General features: G+C 41.8%; 1 protein-coding gene across 2 annotated transcripts; it reads left to right on the forward strand.

The window, feature by feature from the left end:
- The first annotated feature begins 7,763 nt into the window (after positions 1–7,763).
- mmadhcb (metabolism of cobalamin associated Db) lies at positions 7,764–14,081 on the forward strand. Of its 2 annotated transcripts, none has more exons than XM_030343916.1 (8): positions 7,764–7,835; positions 8,335–8,385; positions 8,731–8,881; positions 9,298–9,515; positions 9,959–10,067; positions 11,069–11,199; positions 12,641–12,727; positions 13,157–14,081. In XM_030343916.1, exons 1-8 carry the CDS (start codon positions 7,779–7,781, stop codon positions 13,349–13,351), a joined length of 999 nt encoding a protein of 332 aa, XP_030199776.1. In that variant the 5' UTR covers positions 7,764–7,778; the 3' UTR covers positions 13,352–14,081. The 2 variants fall into 2 exon arrangements, with proteins under 2 accessions (XP_030199776.1, XP_030199777.1); XM_030343917.1 differs by having other exon boundaries at positions 7,779–7,957; positions 13,157–13,409.
- The last annotated feature ends 10,571 nt before the right edge of the window (positions 14,082–24,652 follow it).

A 24,652-nucleotide genomic window follows, 5' to 3' on the forward strand; every position in this document is an offset into this window, starting at 1 on the left:
CAGCTTTGTTAAGCAATTCCCTGGCAGATGAGAAACACTTTCCTCTAACATCAGAATATTCTGGAAAGTTATAACTTTCTCTCCCCTCTATGTTGTCATGGCACATTATTCTGGCCAAAGCACGGCCTGCATTGTAATTTGCATTAATCTGTTTTTGGACAACAATAGAAGTCAATCACAGGGAACATAAGTCGGGAGCTACCTTTCAATAGAGAGACTGTTTATGAATACTGAGCAGAGGGACTGCAGATAGAAGACAAGATAGATAGATAGTTAATAACGAACAATGTCAAAGTATTGTCAAAATTATAATAATAAACTGGCGAGGTCAACTAGAGTGAACAATGGTTTCTAAACTGTGAAAGTAGATGGAAACGTTGTCACCAGATCCTTCTTTCTCGTCTGCCTTTTTTCTTTTTTTTCTTTTTACCGCCAACTGCTAGACACAAAGTCAGGTGACCGAAACCCACCAATGAGCAACACAAAGGCCACAATAGCGCAACAGCTTTTAACCAGGTCTATTATCCAGACCACAGCGTTGACTGGAAAGCGGCGGGGATATCTTTTTTGATTTTATTCTTCAGGCATCCAGCCCAGACAGAAAGAGCACAGAATGGGCTTGGCTGCGAGTGAGCAGGGTGCCCTGGGAAGTGTTTGACACTGGGACCAGCTGGAAGGCCACCAGAGAGAGCGTGGGGGAGAGAGGGGGAAAGGGAGAGAGGGAGAGGGGGAGAGAGAATGAGGGGGAAGCAGATGGGAGTTTTGGGCAGTCAGGCAGAAAGGCCGCCGGAGGGTCCTGCATATGGAGGTGGAGGAGATGAGAAGGCAGAGCCATGGGGCTGTACATGCAGCCTAGAGAGGGGGGGGGGTTGATGGGCAGCCTGTTATCACCAAGTATAACTTATTATTATTATAGTCACATTATAGACCAAGTAATAGCAAAACGCATCATTAACTCAATATTAACGTTGCTCTAAATGACATGGCAGGCACTTGGCAATGTGGATTTTCGAAAAAGAAACCAACCTTGTTGGCATACTGTTTTTCCTTTTTGATCTGGGACTTGAAAATGACCAGACTGAGCAACCTTGGAAACAAATCTCTATCCCCGCAGGCACAATATTTTTCTATGGGTAGTATTCATGGGCTGGGTTCGACTGGGCGGGGCGGGCTCAGGGGCAGAACTGCTACCAATGGCGGAATGTGTTTTGATTGGTGCCTTTGAGGCAGCTTGTATTTGATTGGTGAGTTTAGTTGGACTCTGTATACCTTAGTTCCTAGCAGGAGTTACAATGAGGAAGGAGAGCTGAGATCACTGCATAGGGATCCTTCGAACAGATTTTCTTTCTTTCATTCTGTATCATAAACCATCAAACATGAAACAAATCACAATTACTCCAAATGTATGATTGTGTAACATAACGTTGGTTCTTTTCCTGCTATCAATGTAACTACAGCTTGGGCCCCAGCTCAGTCCTGCCAACTCATTTCACCAATCAAATACAATTCGCCTTGAAGCACAAATCCAAATAGAGTCCATTTTGTGCACCAAGGTCACGGTCTGTAGACAGAGCAGCTTGGTGGTTGACAATAACAAAGGTCAAACACTGAATATAAAAAGGGCCTAGACTTTAACTTTTATCCAAGCAAAGCATTCTGTCATATTGAATGTGTGTAAAAAGTGACCTACCCACTGAATGTCTCACAAAAGCACAGCTCTTACACTTTGAATATTCTGCACTATGTGTGAGAATAGATCTTGCCTTGGTGTCTCGACAGTGTCACCAAAACAAGACGTGACAGATGAATTGCTGTCAAAATGTATTAGTAAACAATAACAGATGTACCTCAACTGCTATAACTGCACTGTTTCGTACTCTTGAAATCCTTTAACTGGCCATGCAGGATGAAGCAACAACAATACAACCATTATTCAATCAAAATAAAAGCCAGTAATCTCAGGCTTAATCAGCTCAATCTGCAACACAGAGTGAACCTAAAGGTCTGTTTTTAAAATTATTTATAGGTAAACAGACACATGCAGCGGACATGCCACAGACAAGGCATGTGAGTGTCTATGTGTGTGTGTGCGTGTATGTGTGTGTGTATGTGTGTGTGTGTGTGTGTGTGTGTGTGTGTGTGTGTGTGTGTGTGTGGTTGTGTGTGTGTGTGTGCGTGTGTGTGTGTGTGTGTGTGTGTGTCTGTGTGTGTGTGTGTGTGTGTGTATTTGTGTGTGTGAGTGTGTGTGAGTTTGTGTGTGTTTGTGTGTCCCAGCAATTAAAAAAAATGGAACACATTTTCTGCATCAATTTAAAATCCCTTGGTTCACAGATTGTCCACAGGACAAGCAAATGGAAAATCAGACCCACACACACATACAACCCCTCCCTCCCAACATACACATACAAACACACACACACACACACACACACACACACACACACACACACACACACACACACACACACACACACACACACACACACACACACACACACACACACACACACACACACACACACACACACACACAGATGTAATTTAGTGCAAATATGGCCTACAATTACAGTTCATGTAATCCACAGGTATCAGGCGATGTGGGTCTCTCATGACAGTCAGAAAACCAAAAAACAAAGTTGTTTCTTGTGCTCCATCAGAATGGACTAATTCCATGACTTACAGACCATGGGAAGATAAACATTGTGGAACTTGTTTTCACTAACGTCAACAACAACATCAGAGCCTGAAATCCAATGGGTTTCTATTTTTTGTTCCAGTTTTTATTTGTTAAAGTATACAATGTGTTCTATCCCTGTGTTGCAACAGCAGCTTTCTCCCAGGCAGTGTGATGGACAGCCATGTCCATCACACTGCCAACAAGCCAGCAGCTTGTTGTTGCTTTAAAATTGTTCCAATAATTAAGAATTGTGTTGATAACTTAATGAAAAGAATATCCATGGTAAAAATAATGCAAAGAATAATGAGGTAATGCACACACACACACTCCTGTGTATGTCTGTCTGTCTGTCTGTCTGTCTGTCTGTCTGTCTGTTTGTCTGTCTGTCTGTCTGTCTGTCTGGCTGGCTGGCTGGCTGGCTGGCTGGCTGTCTGCATCACACACAAGGCCAAAGCTTTGGGCTTTGCTTCAGCTGGAATACAATTCAATGCGGATACGTGTTAGGCTTGTTACAGCCTCCATCATTCTTTCATCTCCTATCTAAACAACCCTTACACAAACACACGCACGCACACACACACGCACACGCACACGCACACGCACACACACACACACACACACACACACACACACACACACACACACACACACACACTAACATACAAACTCACATACACATACAGTTACACAACTGAACAACAGAAAAATGTTTTATGGGTAACATGATTCCCAAAACATTGTACAAATAATCTTTGGGGCCTGGAGGAAAATCCATTAGACTTATTGTGAAACAGAGCGCAGTGATACATTACGTAACAGCAAGTTTCGGTTGATAGCTCATCACAGTCATTCAAACCATCCAAAAAGATACTTTCACCACATCAATATATAATTGATGTGGTGAAAGTATATATATAATATATAATAAATTATGCGAGGACTGAAAACCCTTTCCAGTATTGCCGAACCAAACACAGATACCCCTTGGATTGAATATTGTGGCTCCATGACGCATGTCAAAAATTCGAATAGCCCTACTGTTCATACTAGTTACATCTTATAACCCTCACCTCGGCCCTTGTGAGTTCCCTAGTTCATTGTTTGCCTTAGCTTTCTCCAGATATCCACAAACAGTGTTTCCCTCAGCCTATGTTGGAGGAGGTCAGCCAGGCAATTAGATTAGATTCAGGCTTCCTTATCTGTGGGAGTAAGGAGGCCAAGAAGCATAGCCAGACACCAGCTATTGATTCAGTGATCCCAGAAGATTTCCAAATGCATGATGGGTAGGTAGTGTTAAGCCTCCCACTGATGGGTGATAATACCCAGATGCTATCAGTCACAAAGACGTTTCTACCCGTCCAATTTCCTTTGACATTCACCACCAACACTGTGAGCTATTACACAAACCATGCGCAGGTGTGGATTTCCTGGAATGTAGCATTCAAATTAAATCATTCATCACGCTTTGTTTGTCAAGGTTAATACCATTGGAAGAAACATCTGAGCCTCTGACGAAAATAAGATTGATGTGAAAGGGAAAGCAAAAACAGTGATTTGTCATTATTTATAAGGCTTGTTTTATGTTGTGTTGTTTGCTTCCCTATCCATAAAACTGAAAATACAATTTCAACTCTTCTATATATATTTCTATTGGTGCCTACCTGTGCCAATCCATTGGCTATGCCCCTGCATGATTGACAGGCATCACATTAAGCTTGAAGCCTATTTTTTTCCGCCAAGAGTCAGGGCCAGTAATTTACCAGTCATGGTTCAAAGAGCTCAAATCAGCCACCTAGCTTACCAAACCAGACCACAAAACCACAGCAGGTGGTGGGCTATATGTACTGCAGCATTTTGCTAATCATACCACTTTACTTAGAACCAAAATAGGTTTCTTGTTTTCTTTCTTGGTGTTTTTCAAACCTTTTGCTTGTCCCTGAATTCATAGTGAGATTGTTTAATCATTTCTTTCCCTGTGAAAAAGCTTTTTTTTTTGCAATTCTCTGAACACAAAAGCATGTATAATTTGATTGATCATCCAAGCTTCACATAGATCATTTGTGCTGGCCTCCCAAGAATGAGAATAAGATTATTAAGAAAGAGCAAATTTAGCAAGTTTCCTTTTCCTTATTTTCCCGCAATAGAGAGTAAGGCAGAGCATTCGTTCACCCTCAGTCCATAGGGACTACTGATAGTTAGAAACCCATTAATACCCTTACAGAAAACAGGCTTTTGGTTGGACTTAGTTACAATAAACACGAAACTACCCTTAAATACCCCTAAAGAAAGCAGATTATAGACCTTCAGGAGCTAGAAACAACACGAAAAATTTCAACAGACATGATACAGCTCAACAGTCATGCTATATCTCTACAGTACAGGAACAGATGGCAGGGCATCTGCTGCAGGGGGGGAGCGTACCTCCTATGAAATACCTCCAGGTAATTGCTGACAATTTACAAGCGCATTACTTTAATCAGCCCACTGAGTGGTTTTAGAGCCAGCAGCAGCAGTCCCCCCATCACAACTACGCTGCAGTCCACACTTTAATAATGAATCCAAGATCCAGGATGGATGACTTTTAGGTTTGCAGAGGTCTGCGTTTATATATCACATGATGTACCGTAATGGTCTATCCCTCCTGGGATACACATTGTGGTGTTTTATCTGGTTGGTTTTCCATTAATAGTGTTTCTGTTGGGACGCATTCATGAGGTTTACTTCCGTGGGTTGGATGGTTGGATTGTAAAAACACATATGTTTTTGTCTTTGCAGATTCAACTATATTTCTGATTATGGGACATGAGCAAGGCTCGTCCCCAAAATGGTATGGTCTATACAGTTTATACAGTGTGTCGTTTCATCTTAAAATGCCCAGTCATACACATGTGTTCTAGAATGACCGGTAACCATTAACAGTAACCATGAATCATCATCTCTACATTGGGCCTCAACCAATTCTTTACTACTTGAGATATTGAGACACAAATATCATATAATAAGTACTTTGTTTATTACCCTTTATAATGTGTTGCTATAGGGCAGCCATTCGAGGAGTTTCCTCAAACATGTCTGACATCACACTTTAAGTCGGGCCATGCGTTGATCATCTGGTCATTGTCCAAGCATGCAGCTCCCTTAGGAACACATTGTCCGAGCGGAAGGTCAAAGTGTAACGGAAAGCAATAGTTTGCCTCAATCTTTCCGCTGGAGGTACACCATCTGCACGCCCAATGACGCCGTGTCCCTGTTGCCTGCTTGTGAGCATGGCGATGAATGGAATGGAGGCAGAGGATGATGTCATCATCTCCTGTCAGATTGTGACCCATGCCATGAGTCATGCAACAGGTGGAGCAGAACCCAACGGCTGGAGGATCTAATTAGCATAGCAGCAGAGTTACATTCATAATGGCGGGCGCAGGACAGACTGCGTGCTACACATAGGGTGTCCAATCATTCAAGTGAATTATTGGCAGAAGGTGGGTTATTTAAGCTCTAAATGAGCGATGGCCCGTACTCAACCAAGGGCATTATAAACCTGATAATCCTAAATATATCAAGCTATGAATGCAGCCATTTAAGCAATGAGAAAAACGTCAATACCTTTATGGTTAATAGGTTGATAGGTTTAATAGGTTGATCAATACTTCACCAGAAGAGTTTGATTACAAAAAGGAATAGGCCCGCTATCAAGTCAATTCATTTAAAATAATTATCTTTCTTTGCATGGTCCAACATTACATTGCATGCGAAAGACAAATGATACATAAAAGTCAACGACAACAAACAAGCAAGTGCATATCTACTAGTTTAGCAAAACACACACATGCATTGCCTTGTCCAAAATGCTAAAAGGATGACTACTTTGAGATGGTACTGCTTGTGGTTGACCGACAGTGAAAATAATTCTCTGATAACAGTATGTTCTCAAAGTATTTTGTAATATTTCCCTTGGTGCTTTGCAGGGGATAGGGGATTTCAGAACGGATTGGCTATTTCACCATATCAGTGGATGCCAGATTTCTCTTATCTCCCTCTTCACTATTACACCATTTACATGCTGAGTTGATGCGCAATAGAATAAAAGATTAGATAATTTTGAGTTGAGAATATAGCCTAATTTTCCTAGTATGAGTTTGTATATTATATGCAATGATGTTTTGGTAAGTATCGACTATTTAAAACCTTCGAGGTCCACAAATGAATGGTAGTATAGTAGGATACAGTCTTAAAGGGGACATATTATGAAAACAATACTTTTCCTGGGATTTGGGGTGTTGTTTTGGGTCTCTGGTGCGTGGTGCTCCCACACGCATACAAACTTTAAAAAAGTCTGTACATGATTTTTTGGATCATGTACGGAAGAAAGGCACAGTTGAATATTACCTCCCACGTCCCCACTCCCCTCCAATCAAAGCATAGCTAAGATTTTGTGGACCAGTGAATGAGCAGCTCCGGCGGGGGGAACTCGGCGGCAGCCGACTTCATAGAGTCAAGGCCAAAGTTCCTTTCCACTAATTCTTCTCAACCACTCCCACACCAATCCCCCACTACGAGTCATTACTTGTTGTGAAAGTGCCAGAGACGTCAGACGCAGTCTTTATGATTCATAATGTCATCCGAGGCGCACATAGCTTTTGGCCGTGATATTAGATATAATATTATATAAATACCCATAGATAATATTATCATTATTATATTATATTATATTATATTATATTATATTACATAGATATAGAGCTCCAGGAGTCCACAAATGGCAACAATCCCTTCTCCTCCATGCTGTGGTTCAGTCCGGCAGCTCATTTGTCAATGGGCAGCAGCTCATTTGCATTAAAGCTACAGACACCAGAAACAGCGCATTCTGAAGGGACTGAAACAGGGGAATAGCGGTAGGCGAGATTTTTTTTCCTAAAAGCTATTTCCAGCAAACAGCTTCAAAAACATGATTTCTGGAACTCAAATACTATGTTTACTTGTTGTGAAAACGCCATAATATGTCTCCTTAGGCAATGTCCTACTTCTAATTGGTACAACATTGCCATCTAGCGGTGCCGGTTGAAACAGTATTACTATTGGAAGTCTAATTCCGGAGCTTCGTATGGTTTGTCCTTTCAGGGCACCCTTCAAAAATGGCGCATATGGAGAACACTACAAGGTGAATGCACTGTTGTTAGCCACCTGATTGCGACCTAGTTCATTCTATGCTTTGAAACTATCAATCTATGATATTCCGTTCAATATTTTCCTTCAATAACCTCTTTTCGGATCGGTTAGCAGGTATGTTTGGGTCCTTTCTAATTCCAACAATTTGGTCTGCACTTTACCTTTTTCACTTTTCCAATGTTCTAATGTTACACAAACGCCAACGTTACTCTACCGATCAAAAATGTACACACATGTGTATGCATATAAGATGTTAATTTGAAACGTATAGCAACTATTGTATAAGGCTGATGCAACAACAACGTAATGGGTACTTAGCACTTCATAACATTGTAAAATAACATTTTGCCATGGACGTGTCCATGGCAAAACGTTGAACTCGTTTGCTCTCATTAAACATGTATTTAATTTCACTAGCCTGCAAAGAGACTATTCCAGTTATCTAGCGATGGTTAATCGAAGGTCATTTAACATTGCATCTGTTGTTACAGATCAAAACACCAGTGGATAACCGGAGGGACAACCCCGCCAGAATGGCCACTGTAAGTCACTCACTAATAATGATAGGCTAACGTTACATATGATGTATTATTAGGGATTATGTTAGGTATTGTCATCAGAAAGGAAACCATCTGTGTGACAAGCGTGAGGCAGGGAATGATGCAACGTGAGGAAACATAATAAACCTGTGGTAAAATAGAGCGCATTCAAGCACCGTGTAGAATCGTATCCTAGCAATCTTTGTTTTCTACGGGGAATGACGCATGTACTTATTTTAAGTCACTTTGGATGAAAGCATCTGCTAAATGCCCTAAATGTGAATTCAAATACAACTTTGCGTTTTTATACGTATGGAGCGGACTAAAGCTTTCGCTACCCTCCCCCAGGTGCTCCGCAACAGAGCCAGGCTGGTGAGCTACCTTCCAGGGCTTCATGTTCTGGTGGGGCGTGTGCGCGTCGCGGGGTCCCGGGCCTTCTCTGCTGCTGGTTCCTCTGGCTCCGATGAGCCAAACGTAGCGGTCGTCCCTCCTGATATGGGTAAACACTCTCGCACACACTCACACACTGTTCTCTTCTGGAAGAGCTGTGGCGATAAGACATTGCTTGGATGGACATGAAATAGGATTTTGGAGTTTCCCAAATGTGCGTGTGGGTGCCCTGTCTCCAGTCAAAGAGATGGATATGTCACACATCATCCTTATTGTGTTCCATTTTCCTCTCCGTCACTTACTTTACTAATGACTGTGATATCTGTATTTTCCACAAGAGCACCCACTGCCATCCGTGACGTAATAAGCAGCTTATATATTGATCTATATAGATATATCCATCTATTTATCTATATCATGTTTCATCCAAGACAGTCCTTGACATCAACCCTATTGAGGACTAGGAGAGGGGAGGGTAATGGTCCTTCTTCTGTGCCATCATTGTGCGTTCCTGTTCTATGCTAGGCCCCAGGACGGTTTGGCCGGATGAGTCCATGGGTCCCTTCGCTCCTCAGGACCAGCGCTTCCAGCTGCCTGGTAACGCAGGGTTCGACTGCCACATAGAGGGGACGGCGGCCCAGAAGAAGACCCCAGTCCACAGCACCGTCCCCGACGTCCTGTCGGCGCCGTCCAACAGTGAGCGGCACGAGTTCATACTGGCCCAGTTTGTCGGAGAGTTCTGCGTAAGTAGAGTATGCTCGTCTGGAAGTATCGATTCAAGGCTCATCGCCTCGCCTGACACGAGGCGATGACTTAGTTGGACACTTTTGACTTAGTTGGACACTTTTGACATCAATGTATGGTTCTTCAATCTCGTCATTGTTGTCCCGAAACTGATCATTCATGTTTAAAAATGTTTGATTAAAGTTGTACTTAACTTTGTTTCATAATTTACTTTGTCATTAGTAGTCAGTAGGTAGAGTAGATCAACCACACTGTACTTTGAATAACTTCCCCCTGCCTCTGCCACGTTTCTTTTCCTGCTTCTTATGCAACATGTCAATTTAAAACAGCCAGTTGAGCTTAATTTAGTTTATTTCAAATTAACTTGATTACCTTTGTTCCCTCCTGGACATGTCGAGGTTCTTCTTCCTCTGATGTTGTTGGTTGTTTGTGTATGTTTCAGGGGAGTGACAGCCCCGTTTCACCACAGTTGGTAAACAGAGCAGAGCAGTACTTTGCTACCTCCAACGTAGAGTGTGCCATTCAGTCCTGCCCCGACCTGCTCAAGAAAGGTACAGTTACTAGGGATGGGCAAAATGATTGTTTTCCGGGAACTAGTTCTTTCAGTTCAGTTCACTATAACGAATCGTTTGATTCGTTCGTTTTGATTTGTTCGTTACGTCAGATTACGTCATTTGGTGTGAGTGGCCCCACGTCGAATGGTATGACCCAAGATACGTCAGACAGAGAAAGCGCGCATATTCGACAGTACCGCCTTGTCATTTGTTTACCCAGGTGCCATGGCAACACCATTGCTACCCCTCATTGGCTGAATTTTTGAGAACGTTGTAGACTCAATCAATATAAGTCGCGGGGAGACGAAGCTCTGTTCGTTTGTATATTTTATTTACGTGACCATATTTTTGTTTAATGTTAAAAAAAAAGAATCAAAGAACCAGTTCTTCTTGTTTTGGGGAAGCAGTTCTTGTCGTTCACGTTCGGGATTCGTTCGTTGTGAACGAATCGGTCGCGACCGACTCATCCATAACAGTTACACTTTTTTTGTTCAGCATTATGGTTGTTGTTGGGAGCACTGAACCTTAAACGTGACATTCCACAACGGGACACGTGTGAGACGATATGTTTGATGGGATCAACAAACTGACACTGACACAAAAAATCAAAAACATTTATAGAGGACATTTAATTGAAGTTGTATTGATCTATTTATATTTGATGCATTTATTGTATTATCGCCATACTATTACCAGTACATCCATTTTCACACACATCCTCACATTGACCACTTTGTCAGCAATGTTAGGTAACAATCAATCAGGGTCAGCCTGACCAGTGCACCTGGAGCAGTCCAAGATGAGCAGTTTTGCCCAGGGACTGTTGTATTAGACATCTTTCAGACATTGAAACTGTAGTTGAGCTTGCGTCTAATTCAGGCCTAAAAAGCCCATGGAAGCATTATCTCATGTTTAACATTCAAGGTATGTCCACAAGGGGGAGCTAAATTAGAACAAAGCAAACCACAACTCTAATCTCTCTACTATTTAACTTCTAGATTTCCATTCCATGTTCCCTGATGCACCAACCGTCGGCATGATGGTCGTCACGGTTACCCAGAAGACCAAGAATGACATGACTTCCTGGAGTGAGAAGGTAGACGAGGAGAGAGAACAGATGCTTGAGAAGGTGAGTTTAGTACGGCGTTCTCTCATGATTTATGTGTATTAAACCTAGAGATTAATTTAACAGACCTACCTACATTCGGTTAAGTTTCTTCTCATTCATAAATTTGACACATTCTCTCGAGACAAATTGCTTCATCTTGATTTGGTCGCTTTGGCGCTAGAACTTTGTCGCACGAAGTAAATGTCAGTTTGGACTTAAACAGGAGCTGTCAAAGCCCTGCAGTGTAAAAAAACATGCTTGAATCGTCACCTGATCAGGTTTCTCATCACAATGTATGCATTGCCTCATGCTCCAAAAAAAGTTCAAATTGCAGCAACTTTGATAGACAAAGCCATTCCTATTATGTGCTTTCTGGAGAGAGAATGAGTTCTCACCATGATACCCTGCTATGAGAACCATATATATTCATAGTCATAAACCATAAGCTACACCATGTTAAGAGTCCTGCGAGCCAAGATTCTATGGAAGTAGTCGAAGCGCACAAACATGAACCGGCTCTCGGGTGATTCAGGTAGGACATTCGGCTGACATTGTCTTGCATGTCTTCCCTTTTGCGTACGGCGTCTCCCCGTGTGTGTGCAGCCTATTAGAGGCAGATTACAGGCGTGTGTGAGAGCAGTGCGGTGCGTGTTTGTGATGAAGGGCGTTATTAACCGTCTGCTTAACATGCCTTGGGTCTGGGAACCGGTCCTAGTGCACGGCTGACCCGCCTTGACTGCCCTCATTTGCATCATTTAGCCTTCAAACGGCTCAGAACAGCATGTGGAAAAGCAGTGCATGGAAATGAACTGTTTGCTATGAGCCGATGGGATGCATGTTAACCCAGTGCATGAATAGCCTAATCTTGAAGAATAATCATGGGAGCTTGTGCTGTGTTATTGCTAGCTCGCGCTCCCGCCGAAGAATTGAACTTTGAAAAGCCGGTAGACATCAAATAACAGCCTAGTGGCTATTAACTATCAGACTGAACGAACAAATGAATAAGGGTCTGCCCTGAGCCAGACTCTAATCGGCTTGTGACGTACGTTCATCACAGTGTGAAACGGGATGTCATTTGCCCAGCACGCTATATTGACAAAATAACATAATTATTAAACGTTTTCGGATGAATGAAAAATGTACCCTTATGTTCCAGCACTTTAAAATGCTTTTGTTTTTGGTGTGTGGGTTTTGTGTTCCTGGTAAAATAGCCTTTTTTTGTTTTTTGTTCCTTGAAACCGTTCAAAGTCCTGTGGAAAGGGTTGTTTGGTGCAGCTCTGTTATAGACTCTACAGATAAGTAGGATTCAGAAAATATATTAAAAAGATTAATAATGAGTGCAGGAAAAAAGCATTAGCTCACGCTCAAAGCTCAGTTGAGAATTCTTATTGGATGGAAAGCAGAGACTAATGTTGAGTCTGGAGGTTCCCATAACATTGCCCGGTTCTCCTTGTTTCTTTAGTTCATTGCTGGAGCAAAAGAGATCTGCTATGCCCTGCAGACGGCAGGCTACTGGGCTGACTTCATCGACCCCTGCTCCGGCCTGGCGGTAAGACGGCACAGCCATGAGAGCCACAGCCTTCCTCACAAGACCATTTTGTGATACTCCGCTGGCCAGGTTCAAACAGAAGACTGAATCCGGTTGAATCCCTGAGTAGTTTGTAGTTGGTCCGACCAAACAAATGAAGCATATTTGCTTAGTATTGCTTTGTATCAAAGATTACCGTCAATTTTAAGATGCTGTTTTCTTTTTTTATTGAGGCAAAAAAATGTACTGCGGGTTAAATCTCATACAAGTTATTTGTAATATAAAAGCTGATTATAAAAAAATAAATAAAAATGTGATGTTGATGCGATACATTCATAATATTCACACAACCCTGTTCTACAGTCGTCCAAAGTTGTCAAGAGAAATCAGGACTTGTCCAGAGGAATCCGGACTCTCCCTTTCTAACCTCTGCACTGTCTCCCCCTCCAGTTCTTCGGCTCGTACACCAACAACACACTCTTTGAGACGGACGAGCGCTACCGCCACCTGGGCTTCCAGATCGAGGACCTGGGTTGCTGCAAGGTGATCCGACACACGCTGTGGGGCACGCACGTGTTCGTGGGGACCATGTTCACAGACGCACCGGCCGACAGCCCAGTCATGAAGATGCTACAGGGGAACTGAATGCTTTTCCTGAGAGGGGAGATTACATATATAAAAAGACTCTTGTCTGAGGATAAAGTTCATTTGTGGACTTCTGATTTTTTTGGTGGGATTTTTCATCAAGAGATTGATTGAGTTACCACCCCCTATATATTTAGGCCCCAAGATAGATATAGATAATGAAAACAATTATGAACTAAAATTGAAGTCGCCCGGATGTCAACATTTTGTTAATAAGCTAAGCAATACAGTTCCCCGGACATCCCAACTTGCCATACACGCCACAACTCTCATATTTAATTATAATTATTAAGACTGTGACTGACTCTGCCCACGTGCACATTCTTTATTTTGATAATAATCATTTGAAGTTTGAACATCCGTTGATATTTATTTACCAAACTGAAGTGCCGTCTACCTCCGGACTGTTGGTCGTTGAGCTGCTTCTTCCCCTCCCAACAGGTTGAGTGACTATTGAATTGAAAAGGGAGCTGGTTTTCTTGAAATTACCTCGTCATTGTTTGCTTCACATGTGGATTCGCTTTCGAAGCAACCTTCCACAAGCGCCATCTATTCTTGTTGCCTCTCATACCGAGACTGAAGTAGGGTCTAGTCTAGTCTATTTGTTGGATGGTAAAAGCAGTGCTGGTGTAAAACAAAAGGGTGTAGATTAAGTTTATTTTTAAATAAGAGTATTCTTATAGCCCTTTGTTCCAACATGAAATGCAATAAAATATTGTATTACCTTGTGGCTGGTATTGTTTCTTTTAAAATTGAAGGAATTTGGATATTATAAGTCCTGTGGTTTTAATATTGGAATATAACATTTGCTATCCATTCTTGTCATTAACTATCAAGTCGCTGTGTTGACACAACTGATGAATTAATTTGACTGGCTGCCATAGAAATCTACATTCATTAAACATCAAATCAAAGTGGCAGTTTTGATAGTTTTGTGAAATAGCTTTGATGCAATGCTTGTGACATAGAAAATATAGACCGTTTTTTCATCTAATCAATACGAGTAAAAATATAAATGCGTTCAGGTGTATTTTGTTAACATTAGAATAAAAGTACTCATTCAACTCTTCACCATGTCCCTGTATTGTAAAGGTGATTTTGATCCAACACCTGTCAGGCCGGCGCATAACAAATGGGATGATGTCATAATTTTCTTTCTCTTAACCGTTAAAGGGCAATTCCGGTACTTTGAACATTGAGCCCCCTTTCTGGTTTGTGTAGGATGAAATACAGTGGTTAACACCGAAATTTTGATTATTGGTGTTGTCTCCAGTATTTGGCTAATTTCGAATCACCCCTGCCTGCCTCATAATGGCTGGCTATGGGCATTCACAATCACCCCTCAACCTTTGTTAACAGAAATGTGAAACTCATCGAGTGGTTGGCGGTGTTCGTTGATGTTCCTCATCAAGTATTGTAGGGAAATGCAGTTTCTGTCGTGATTTATTTGGCATTTTGTAAATCTGCATTTTATAAATGAAACGGAAACCGGACCGGAAACGGAAAGGGGGGGTGGTTGTAGTCTTTTCTCTCTGTTCTAGCCCTACTGTTGATACCGAGGACCGAGGCAAAATACTACAACCCCCCCCCCCCCCCCTTTCCGTTTCCCACACTTTGATCTTCCAATATATCGAAACAGATTTTCAATGTAATTTCTACTTTTTTCAGAATCAACAGATTCATTTGAAACCCGCTTGTTATATTTTCATGTGGTCTCATTGATTACCGTTGAGGCTAGAGTGTGAGAATTCCATCCCCTCTAGCCTAAGGTGGCTAACACGAAAGCGAACCATTTCGGACGTGGCGGAGCCTAACAATAATTAATATTTGACATAGCAACACAATGTTAAGCTGACGGATATGGTATTTCTTGTTTCACTGGCACCAAAATTATTTATCAATTTGAAATATGATTGTTATATATCAGCCGTTTGTGTGTGGGGACCTCAATTTATGTGGCTAAAGGCTGATCGTGCGTTTTTTTATTTTTTTAAAGTAATCAGTTTGCTCTTAAAAAATAAATAAAAAATAGCAAATCATATCAGTCGAAAAACTAATATTTTTTAGCCAATTAGCCAAATATTTTTTAGTGATCCGAAGTGCCAATAGGATCGCTCCAAAAAGTGTGTTTAATTGCCAATCAGATAGTTGGTAGAAAAAAAAAAAAATTGTCAATCCGATTTTTTATTTTTTCAAATTTCTTTGCCAATCAGATCCCTCAAAATAAATGAGCAAATCACTCGAAAAAGTATATTTTTTAATCCAATTAGAAACCTTGAGGATTTTTTTTTTTTTTTTGCCAATTAGATTGCTTTATAAAAATATATTTTTGGCCAATCTGAGGCCTCGAAAAAATACTTTTTTGTAGCCAATCTGATGGCTCGAAAAAATACTTTTTTTGCCAATCATACCGCTATAAAAATATTGTATTTTTAGCCCAACAGATCAGTCGAAAAAGCTATTTTTTAGCCAATCAGATCGGTTGAAAAAATTAAATTTTTAGCCAATCAGTTCCCACTAAAAGGGTGAAAAATAAAGTTTTCTCAACAAATCAATAGCTCTATCAAGTAATTTTTTTTTAGCCCATCAGATCAGTCAAAATAACCCTATTCTTCACCTATCAGATAGCATGAATCAATTTTTTTTTTTTGCCAATCGGATCACTCTTTAATTTTTTTCTTTTCATTTGGGTCACATGAAAAAAATATATTTTTTACCCAATCTGATGGCAAAAGGTTGCCAAAGGTTCTGAAAAATATTATTTCTTTATACAATTAAATGGTTAAAAAAAATACGTTTTAACTAGAGCTGTCAGTTAAACGCGTTATTAACGGCGTTAACGCAAACCAAATTTAACGGCGTTATTTTTTTATCGCGCGATTAACGCAATTATTTAATAAAAAAAAAAAAAAAAAACTTTTTTTTTTTTTTTTTTCTTTGGCTCAAAACAAAGAAGCAGTAGCCTGACTGCTATGTTCAAATGACATTTGTTCAAAGCAGTCGTTTAATTGCACTATAGGCTCTTTTTTTGTATCGTCCTGTTTTGATCAGTGTATATGCCAATGTTGTTATCAATAAAAAATCATTTGCACAAGGCAAGCCGATGCACTTCACCATGTTGATAAGAGAATTAAAATGAGAAGAATTATGGGACAAAAAAATCAAGGGATATTTAGCATAGAAAAATAATTTGCGATTAATCGCGATTAATTAGAGTTAACTATGACATTAATGCGATTAATCACGATTAAATATTTTAATCGCTTGACAGCTCTAGTTTTAACCTATCAGATCAGTTGAAAAAACTATTATCTTTTAGTCTATCTAGCTCTAATCAAATATTTTTTGGCCAATCGGATCACTTGAAAAAAAATATTTTTTCAGCCTATACGATTTCTTGAAAAAGCTTTATTCTTTTGCCAATCAGATAGCTTTAAAAATAAAAAAATATCCATCTGGGTTCTGGATTTTTTGGGACGGAAAAAAACTTATTTTTAGCCAATCGGATCGCTCTAGAAAATATTATAAAAAATATTGAACCACAATATTGCATGGCCTCAAAGCCATGCACTCTTCTGTGAAATTACATTCCTTGCTGCAAAAAAAAATGCATTTAAAAAACTCCATTGTCCCTTCATCACAACCCTACTTAAAACGTGGTATGTTACTGCCAAGTCGTCCAGGACTTGACATGGGGGTAAACATCACATGAACGCGTCATCTGCTTCCACTTATTAGTAAGAGCATAAAGACGGCACTTAAGTGTGAGCAGAAGCCCAAAGCCCTCCACAAGCGACGGCAGCCCTACATCGCCCAGACATGAGGTCATTCAGCACCAAACAGGATGTGTGCACTCTTGAACGGGAGTTGAAAAGGTACGCGCAACAAGGTACACAGAACACGCTGCGTGCTGAACAAGGAGGAGGTCTAGGCAGACAGAAGGGGGCCCTCCCTTCCTTCCTGTGTTCCCAGCGGGAGTCCACACGCTGTGGGCCCACAGACCCTCTGACCCTCTAATTAGAGCTATGCAAGGGTCACTTAAAGAAATGAACTCGCACACGAGAATCGCACACATGATAATGCATGGGTCTTTGGCATGATTGAGGGGGAGGAGTGGCCCAGTTGAGCTGGCTTCATTGTTCGTCCTGGGAAAACGACAGGACGTATGTTTATCGTTGTCTGGCGTTCATTCACAGGTGAAACATGTAGTCTGTTGGCACTAGATGGTAACCTGTACCAATCAGACACCTAAATACTGTTGAGAATGTTATGGTGCATAAAGGCATTACTCTGTGCTTGGGGGCGTGCGTTCGTGTGAGTGTGCTTGCGTGTGTGTTTGAGAGAGAGCGCAAGGGAGCGAGAGAGATAGGGGAGGGGGAGTGTTGCATTAAATATGTTTGTGTGCGTGTGCTAGTGGTCAAAGAGCAGACAACAGACTGTCTGAGGAGATGCTGAGGAGATGCTTGCGTCGACGCATCGTTTGCAGGTCACGCAATAGCAACCACTGATTGACATAACCCTTAACTGGATCTAATTGTCTGGGAATAAACCTGACGCCCTCTCGCTCCCACCCTTAGCATCTGCTGAAAACAACTGTTGAAGTCCATAGCTGTAAATCAAGCCAGGAAGGACTCTGTGCTTTCTGTGTTTCAAGCTCTTAAATCTTCTCACCACTCATCACATTTACAGTTGGAAAATGAATTGACCCAAAGTAGCGGTTTAACAAAATCTTAGCAATCCACCCAATGATCTATTGTTGAATACAAACTTTAAGTGGTTAAATAGTAGGCCTACTATCATACTCATGTGCACACCCATGGCCCAAGGCAGGCGTTCAAACTTGAAAAATATATTTTCTTAAACATTAAAGATTTGTAGTTTTTTTTGTAAAGTTTGCATTGCAATGACGTCAGTATTGGCTGTTTGTTTCGATTTTTTGTGGAACATTTGTTCAAAGCTCTTCATGTTTCCTTACCTATGGTCCTATTGTCCCCGGGTATATTTACCTAACCTGACCTAACGTTTGGGAGGGAACCCTGTTTTGCTGTTACGATCACAGAAGGATGAACTTATCATGGGTTTTTTGGTGGAAGTTTCCTGTCTGGGGAAGATTAAATGGAGGTGGTTTCGAAAGCGAATATTGTGTTTTGTTATCTTTACCCCTGGTCTGATGTAGAAGGAGGGGGTTTCTTGGGGAACAGTGCCGCCACAAAGCAGACGGAAGGAAGGGAGATGGACGGCTGTTGGTTGAGATTGGAACACAGGCTCTCTGATGAAGATGGAAAATAAAGGTTGGGGCGGATTTATTCAGAAGTGGTAATTCTGTACAGGGGGTGGATTAAACACCATACATATTTGATCGGGGTTGAAATCTGGGTCAGAGTTGTTCGTTTGCATAAAGGATGAATTATTAATTTCTGGCTCAGGAGGATATTTGAGGAAAAAATATTAGGCCCACAAGAAATCGCTCTGACCTCTATTGAAATTGCACCACACTATTAGGTTCCAATAGGAGTATACTCTCATTATAGCCAATAGCCATAAAAAACTTTGAAAAAGTTTTATATTGAAATAATAATAATAATAATAGTTTAGAATCTATAAACAATAACCAACCTTTATGTGTAAAATCAAGGTTGACAAACGATTTTGATAAAGGACTAGAGATGACTATGGAGAGTACTCTTGAAAGTATTAGATTAAACTAAAAGCCATCATGATACCGTATTTTATTCACTTCACTCTCCACTTTCCTATTTTCAGTCTATGTTGTAATGACACACAATATGAGGCACATATCAGTGTGCTTGTAGTTGGTAAAGATACTGTATGGCCTGACAGTCCCCATCAACACATTTAATGAAATACACTTTAAAAAAATACATTTAAATCGCAGACCTCATGTACAAGTATTTCATCGTGATGATGTGTGTGAATGCACCTGGACTTCTATACATACCAACCATGGTATGTATGTATGTATTTTGACCCTTTTCAAAAATAATTCAACCACTCTGGAAGAGCAAGCAGCTGATGAAGAGCAAGGTCACGTTAAGGCTCTTTTAAAATTGTTTCCTCTCTGAATCAAAGCGTTCACTATAAACAAACAAAATTACACCAGTGGCATGTGCACCAGCATGCCACAACACGCATGCCTGTCGGCCCACTTAATCCACACACACACACACACACACACACACACACACACACACACACACACACACACACACACACACACACACACACACACACACACATAGGGCTACTTTTAAGTTTCAGACACAATGTAGCCGGTTGTGTAATCCCGGCGCTGACCATGCTGTGTGCCCCGTTCATGCTCGACCACGGCCCCCTGCTAATCCTGTTAGCCCCTCACACCAGGAATTCCATTCAATTAAAAGTCAGATTAGCCCCGGGATTTGTAATGAGCCACACAATAGTGTTGTTGGCTAGACAAGCACCAAGGCGACAAACAGCAGGCCAGAGGGAAGTCAGCAGCAGTGGCCAGATGAAGATATATCAGATCAGTCTTTATGTTGTGCTGTTATTAGACTGGCGGTGAAATGGAAACCTGCCTCATCATAATGTTGATGGATCTCAGGTCCACGGGCCCCTGAGCATGAGATCACTCAGGGGCCTTCATTCAACAAGTACACATGTACACACACACACACACACACACACACACACACACACACACACACACACACACACACACACACACACACACACACACACAAACACACAAGCGCGCACGCGCACACACACAACTTCCTATGAATACACCCAGCCAGACACAATAATAAGCTTACTTTATATTCACCGGAGCACATTTACAGGATAAAACAATGAGTCTTTTTCTCGAGGGCTCCCCTGAGCTTGGGATCCCTGGGCTGTAGAGACTATATTTTGGGATCCATACAGGCTTTTTATTGTACTTTATGTCAGACACCATCTTTGAAGCCAAGATTTCTTGAAACGCTTTCAACGGGACACAGTTGAAGATAAAATCTGTAGGGCAACATTTGCCCTACAGAAAAACACCTTGCTTTCCCTCGCCCAAGGAGGAAGCGCATTAGTCACGACAGAAACAAGCCTGCTGCGTCTGTCCCCTCAGTCCTTCTGCCTTATCATCTGCCTTATCATACCCTCCCATGATCCACCTCAACAAGATTCACTTCAGGGAGCAGTTCTCCACAACAGAGGGGCCATCAATGTTTCGAGACGTTCTCGGGCGTTGTCCATCCCACGAGCGCACAGTCTTCCTGTTGAGGAAACCCCTTGTCCCGATGATGTGTTTCCTATCCTGCGTTCAGGCTACGCTGACACCGACTCCTTTAGCCCCGGTTCCCACGGTGACGTAGCCATTTGATAAACGCTGATTGTGACCGGTGTATCCCAGGGGTCAGGTCAGGTCTCAGGGTTTCATCCCAGCACTTCCTGTATGAACATCAATCATAATAATGCTCCATAGCCCCCTTCGCATATTGTTGACATACCCACACACAACTTTGTTTAGCTTTAAAGTCGTTTAGTTTGCTGTTGTGGGTTCTGTAGTGGAAACTGTCGGATTGGCTGTCATTTTGTTATCACTAGCTGCTGAAGAGGGATTTGAAAATATGGCTGTAAACTGCGGCTTTTAGGCTTGACTGAGGCCTTTGATAATTCAAGAGTAACAGTTTAGAATGACTGTAGCAGACGTTGTTCGGGGCTATTTATAACTCGTTTACAGGACACGGCAACAACATCATACCAAGGAAATAGAGTGTAAAAACATTAGTTTTCTTCAAGAGGCATGCTGTTACCGCTAAGCTAGATTTGTTGTACATCAATTATAGGTATTAAGTACTTGCGAGTAATACATCAGTCTTTATGACGTTAAGCTCTGTAGATCAAAGTCATAATGACTCTCCGCGAATCATGAGCAAACAGCACCGCAACCTTATTGATATCACAGACCATATAACTGACCTTTTCATACTTTGCATCAAAGTACAGAAACATTAATTTAACTCAATATAAAGAGCAGAAAACTGCCCTCTCTCTCTCTCTCTCTCTCTCTCTCTCTCTCTCTCTCACACACACAAACACAAACACACACGCACACACACTCACACACACAGGCATGCACACATGCACCTTGCCCTTACTATGGGGTCAGCCCATATCTGCTCACATATGCACGGTCTGCTCACAATGGCTGGCCCATGTAAGCTCACCTCGCCCGTTCCCCCCCCCACATGGTCTCCAATCCCTTTCCTCTGACATTCCATGGAGATAACACGGGTGTGCGTGTGCATGTGTGTGAGTGTGTGTATCAGACTCAGACAGAGACACCCCTCCCAGCCCCAATCACCTCCACCACCGACCTGCACCACCACCCTACGCAATCTACCCTTTCCCCTTTCCCGTCACACTCCCCCAGTCAGCCTGCACCATGAATCAACAGGCCACCCTACCGAAGGAACCCCTCGTCACGGCTGTGCACCCACTTTATTGTCCTGCCGCTGGCGGCGGGGGGCCTCCCCAGGTGCAATGGCTTAATTGTATCACTGTTTCAACAACTAAAAAGGAATCAGCCGAAACGAGGAAATTGGGCTTTATTGAAATTCTTCTGATTAAGCCGTGAGATGAAGGAGCAGGGAAAAGGTTGGGCCGGAGGGGTGGTGGTGGTGGGGGGTCGGGGTTGGGGGGGGGGGGGGGGGGGGGTTAGTGTGGTGGGGCAAGGTCGGAGGTCTACAGTTGTTTCCATCCACCGTCGGGTGTAATTAAAATCTCAGCATGGATGGCCCCGAGTGAACAAGATATTCCGCCATGCACTCCTACAATGGGAGTCATTCTTTTGAAGTTGAGCATTTACAGTGAAAGTAGACGAGAAGACGCCTGCTCCTGAAACAGGATTAAAGGAGCACTTTGTACGAGTCTTCAAGTGTTACTACTTACTTGATGTTAACTGTTTCCAAAGTGAAAACACAAAGTCTGAATCACAAAACATTTGTAAATCTAGTTTCCGGCTGCAAGCATCAAAAACCCTTCTGAACCACCTTTAGCTAGCTATTTGTTATCTACAAAAGCAGCTTACTAAGTGGTTTGTTATAGCATTATATATTATGTGGCATGTTATAGCATTCCATTTGAACCATAATTGTCTTTCACTTTTTTACTGCAGCCGTCACAAAAGATTCCTCGCTAGAAACAAACAAGACAAAATTATGATAATGACACAAGAATTTTAGACTACCTGACTGAAAACGTTAAATAAATGACAGTTGTTTGAAATGTCACCAAAATAAAACATTGACGAGATTGAGGGTGGTGGAGTTGGAGAGCTTGTGGCTCAGGGGCCGAACACGGTTACACAAGGGGTCGCTTTTTTAAACAAGCACCATCCCGGGTCCTGAGGTCTTCCAGGAAAGCTTATCCCTGCCTTGGAAAGGAGATTAGACATTACACTTGAGGCAAGAAAGCCTGGGAAAGCTGATGGCGTTTTAGTCTGATTCAGAAAGAGGAGATGGTGAAGGAGGAGGTTTTTAGCCTCTCTCTCTCTCTCTCTCTCTCTCTCTCTCTCTCTCTCTCTCTCTCTCTCTCTCTCTCTCTCTCTCTCTCTCTCTCTCTCTCTCTCTCTCTCTCTCTCTCTCTCTCTCTCTCTCTCTCTCTCTCTCTCATATTGGTCTTATATTTCAAAGTTAAGAAAACTGCCTGGAGCTTGAAAACAAACATAGACACACAGCAATACTGAAATGCAGGGTCAACTCTGTTTTCTCCAGTGTCCACCTGTGTCACGAGTCGGACAAAAGGAATGGCAGAAGTGACCTCTGAGCTCTGGGAGATCCATTTAACCAGCGTCGGGTTGCAACGTTGCACCCCGACGCGACACACAGGGGGTTCTGAGTTACGGCTTAAACCCGGGATAGTTTCTCTCAAAGCATTGCTCATTTATGAGGCATAGTTGTAGCTACGTTCATGAACCATTTAAAGAGACATCCTGCACTTCTGAACTATGAGACGAACATTGCAAACTCAGAAAAGGTGTTTCTTGTAAATTATCTAATTTAGTGTAGGTTTTAGTGAAGGTTTTTTCATATGCTATGTTTAAATTATATGGCAGCTTGGACGATTCCTCCTTACTGCACAGTATTATACTTCCAAATACTTCAAAACCCTGTGAAATTTTGCTTCTAATCTTCCCTCAACATTTAACATAGAACTTAGATTTACTACAAATAAAGATACAGTAACCCTTATCCTCTTTTTTTGTGTACACAACGAGAATGATGTTTATTCATATTATGCATTAGTATCTGTCTGTTTATGTAGCCACCAGTCCTCCCAAGTTTATCTTGGCCGCTGTAATTCTCTGGTTCTGCTGACTAATTTTTTCATTTATTATTTTTTATTATTATTTTTGTGGCCTTTGCAACTCTAGAACTCCTGACCTTTCCTACTTTGAGGCTTTGCAGTGTTTTTAACTACAAACTCTGTGGGGACACATTGCCCCGGACAGTCCACTTCAACGGCTTCCACTTAACATACTGCACAGGTGCAGCATTAACATTGACACACACAAACACAATAAAAACGACCAGTCCCGCCAAGTCTTGAAGAAAAATAATTTAAAATAAATGTAACTTTACCTTAGTGTCCATAAAACTCAATACACCATGATGCAATTGTTTTGGGTGTATTTCTTTTTGTACAGACTGATTCCAGACCCTTCTGTGTCGCTGGGGTGTTCAGGAGGACCCTCAGCATGTGAAGGCTGCTCATTCTTCATGGCCCTGTCGTTACAAAATGAGCACTGTGACATTGTTGTCTCGGCTAATCCTACGGTGTGATGTGTTTTCTTGCTGGGGATAGACTATCATTATCCTGGATATTGTGACACGCACCGGTCTTATCCTGTTAAAGCTACGGACGCTTCTGGGGTGGGTAGAAGTGAAGTGGCATCCACGTAAGTTGTTCCAGTAGGAAATGGTTTATTCATTGGAATGTGGATAAGAACATTAAAATACTGTGACTAAATACAGTACTTTGAATGTGTTTCTTCTAGCATGGAATAGTTAAATCGGTGCCTACTATAACCAAATCGTATTCATTTTATTCCACGTGTGAGTTCAACTCCATAAACATGGGTCTGCACACACGGGGACACACATTAGACATCAGTCTGCGTCTCTATGGCTCCAGTCTCACAGGATGTTGTGCCTTCACTGAGGATCGCCATAACAACTATTTTTCTTCCTTCATGATGGGGACATTGTGTGGGTGAACTTAGTACGGCAGACCACCAAAATGTTTTAT

Source organism: Gadus morhua, chromosome 20 (assembly GCF_902167405.1).
Source record: "Gadus morhua chromosome 20, gadMor3.0, whole genome shotgun sequence".
Taxonomy (NCBI): domain Eukaryota; kingdom Metazoa; phylum Chordata; class Actinopteri; order Gadiformes; family Gadidae; genus Gadus; species Gadus morhua.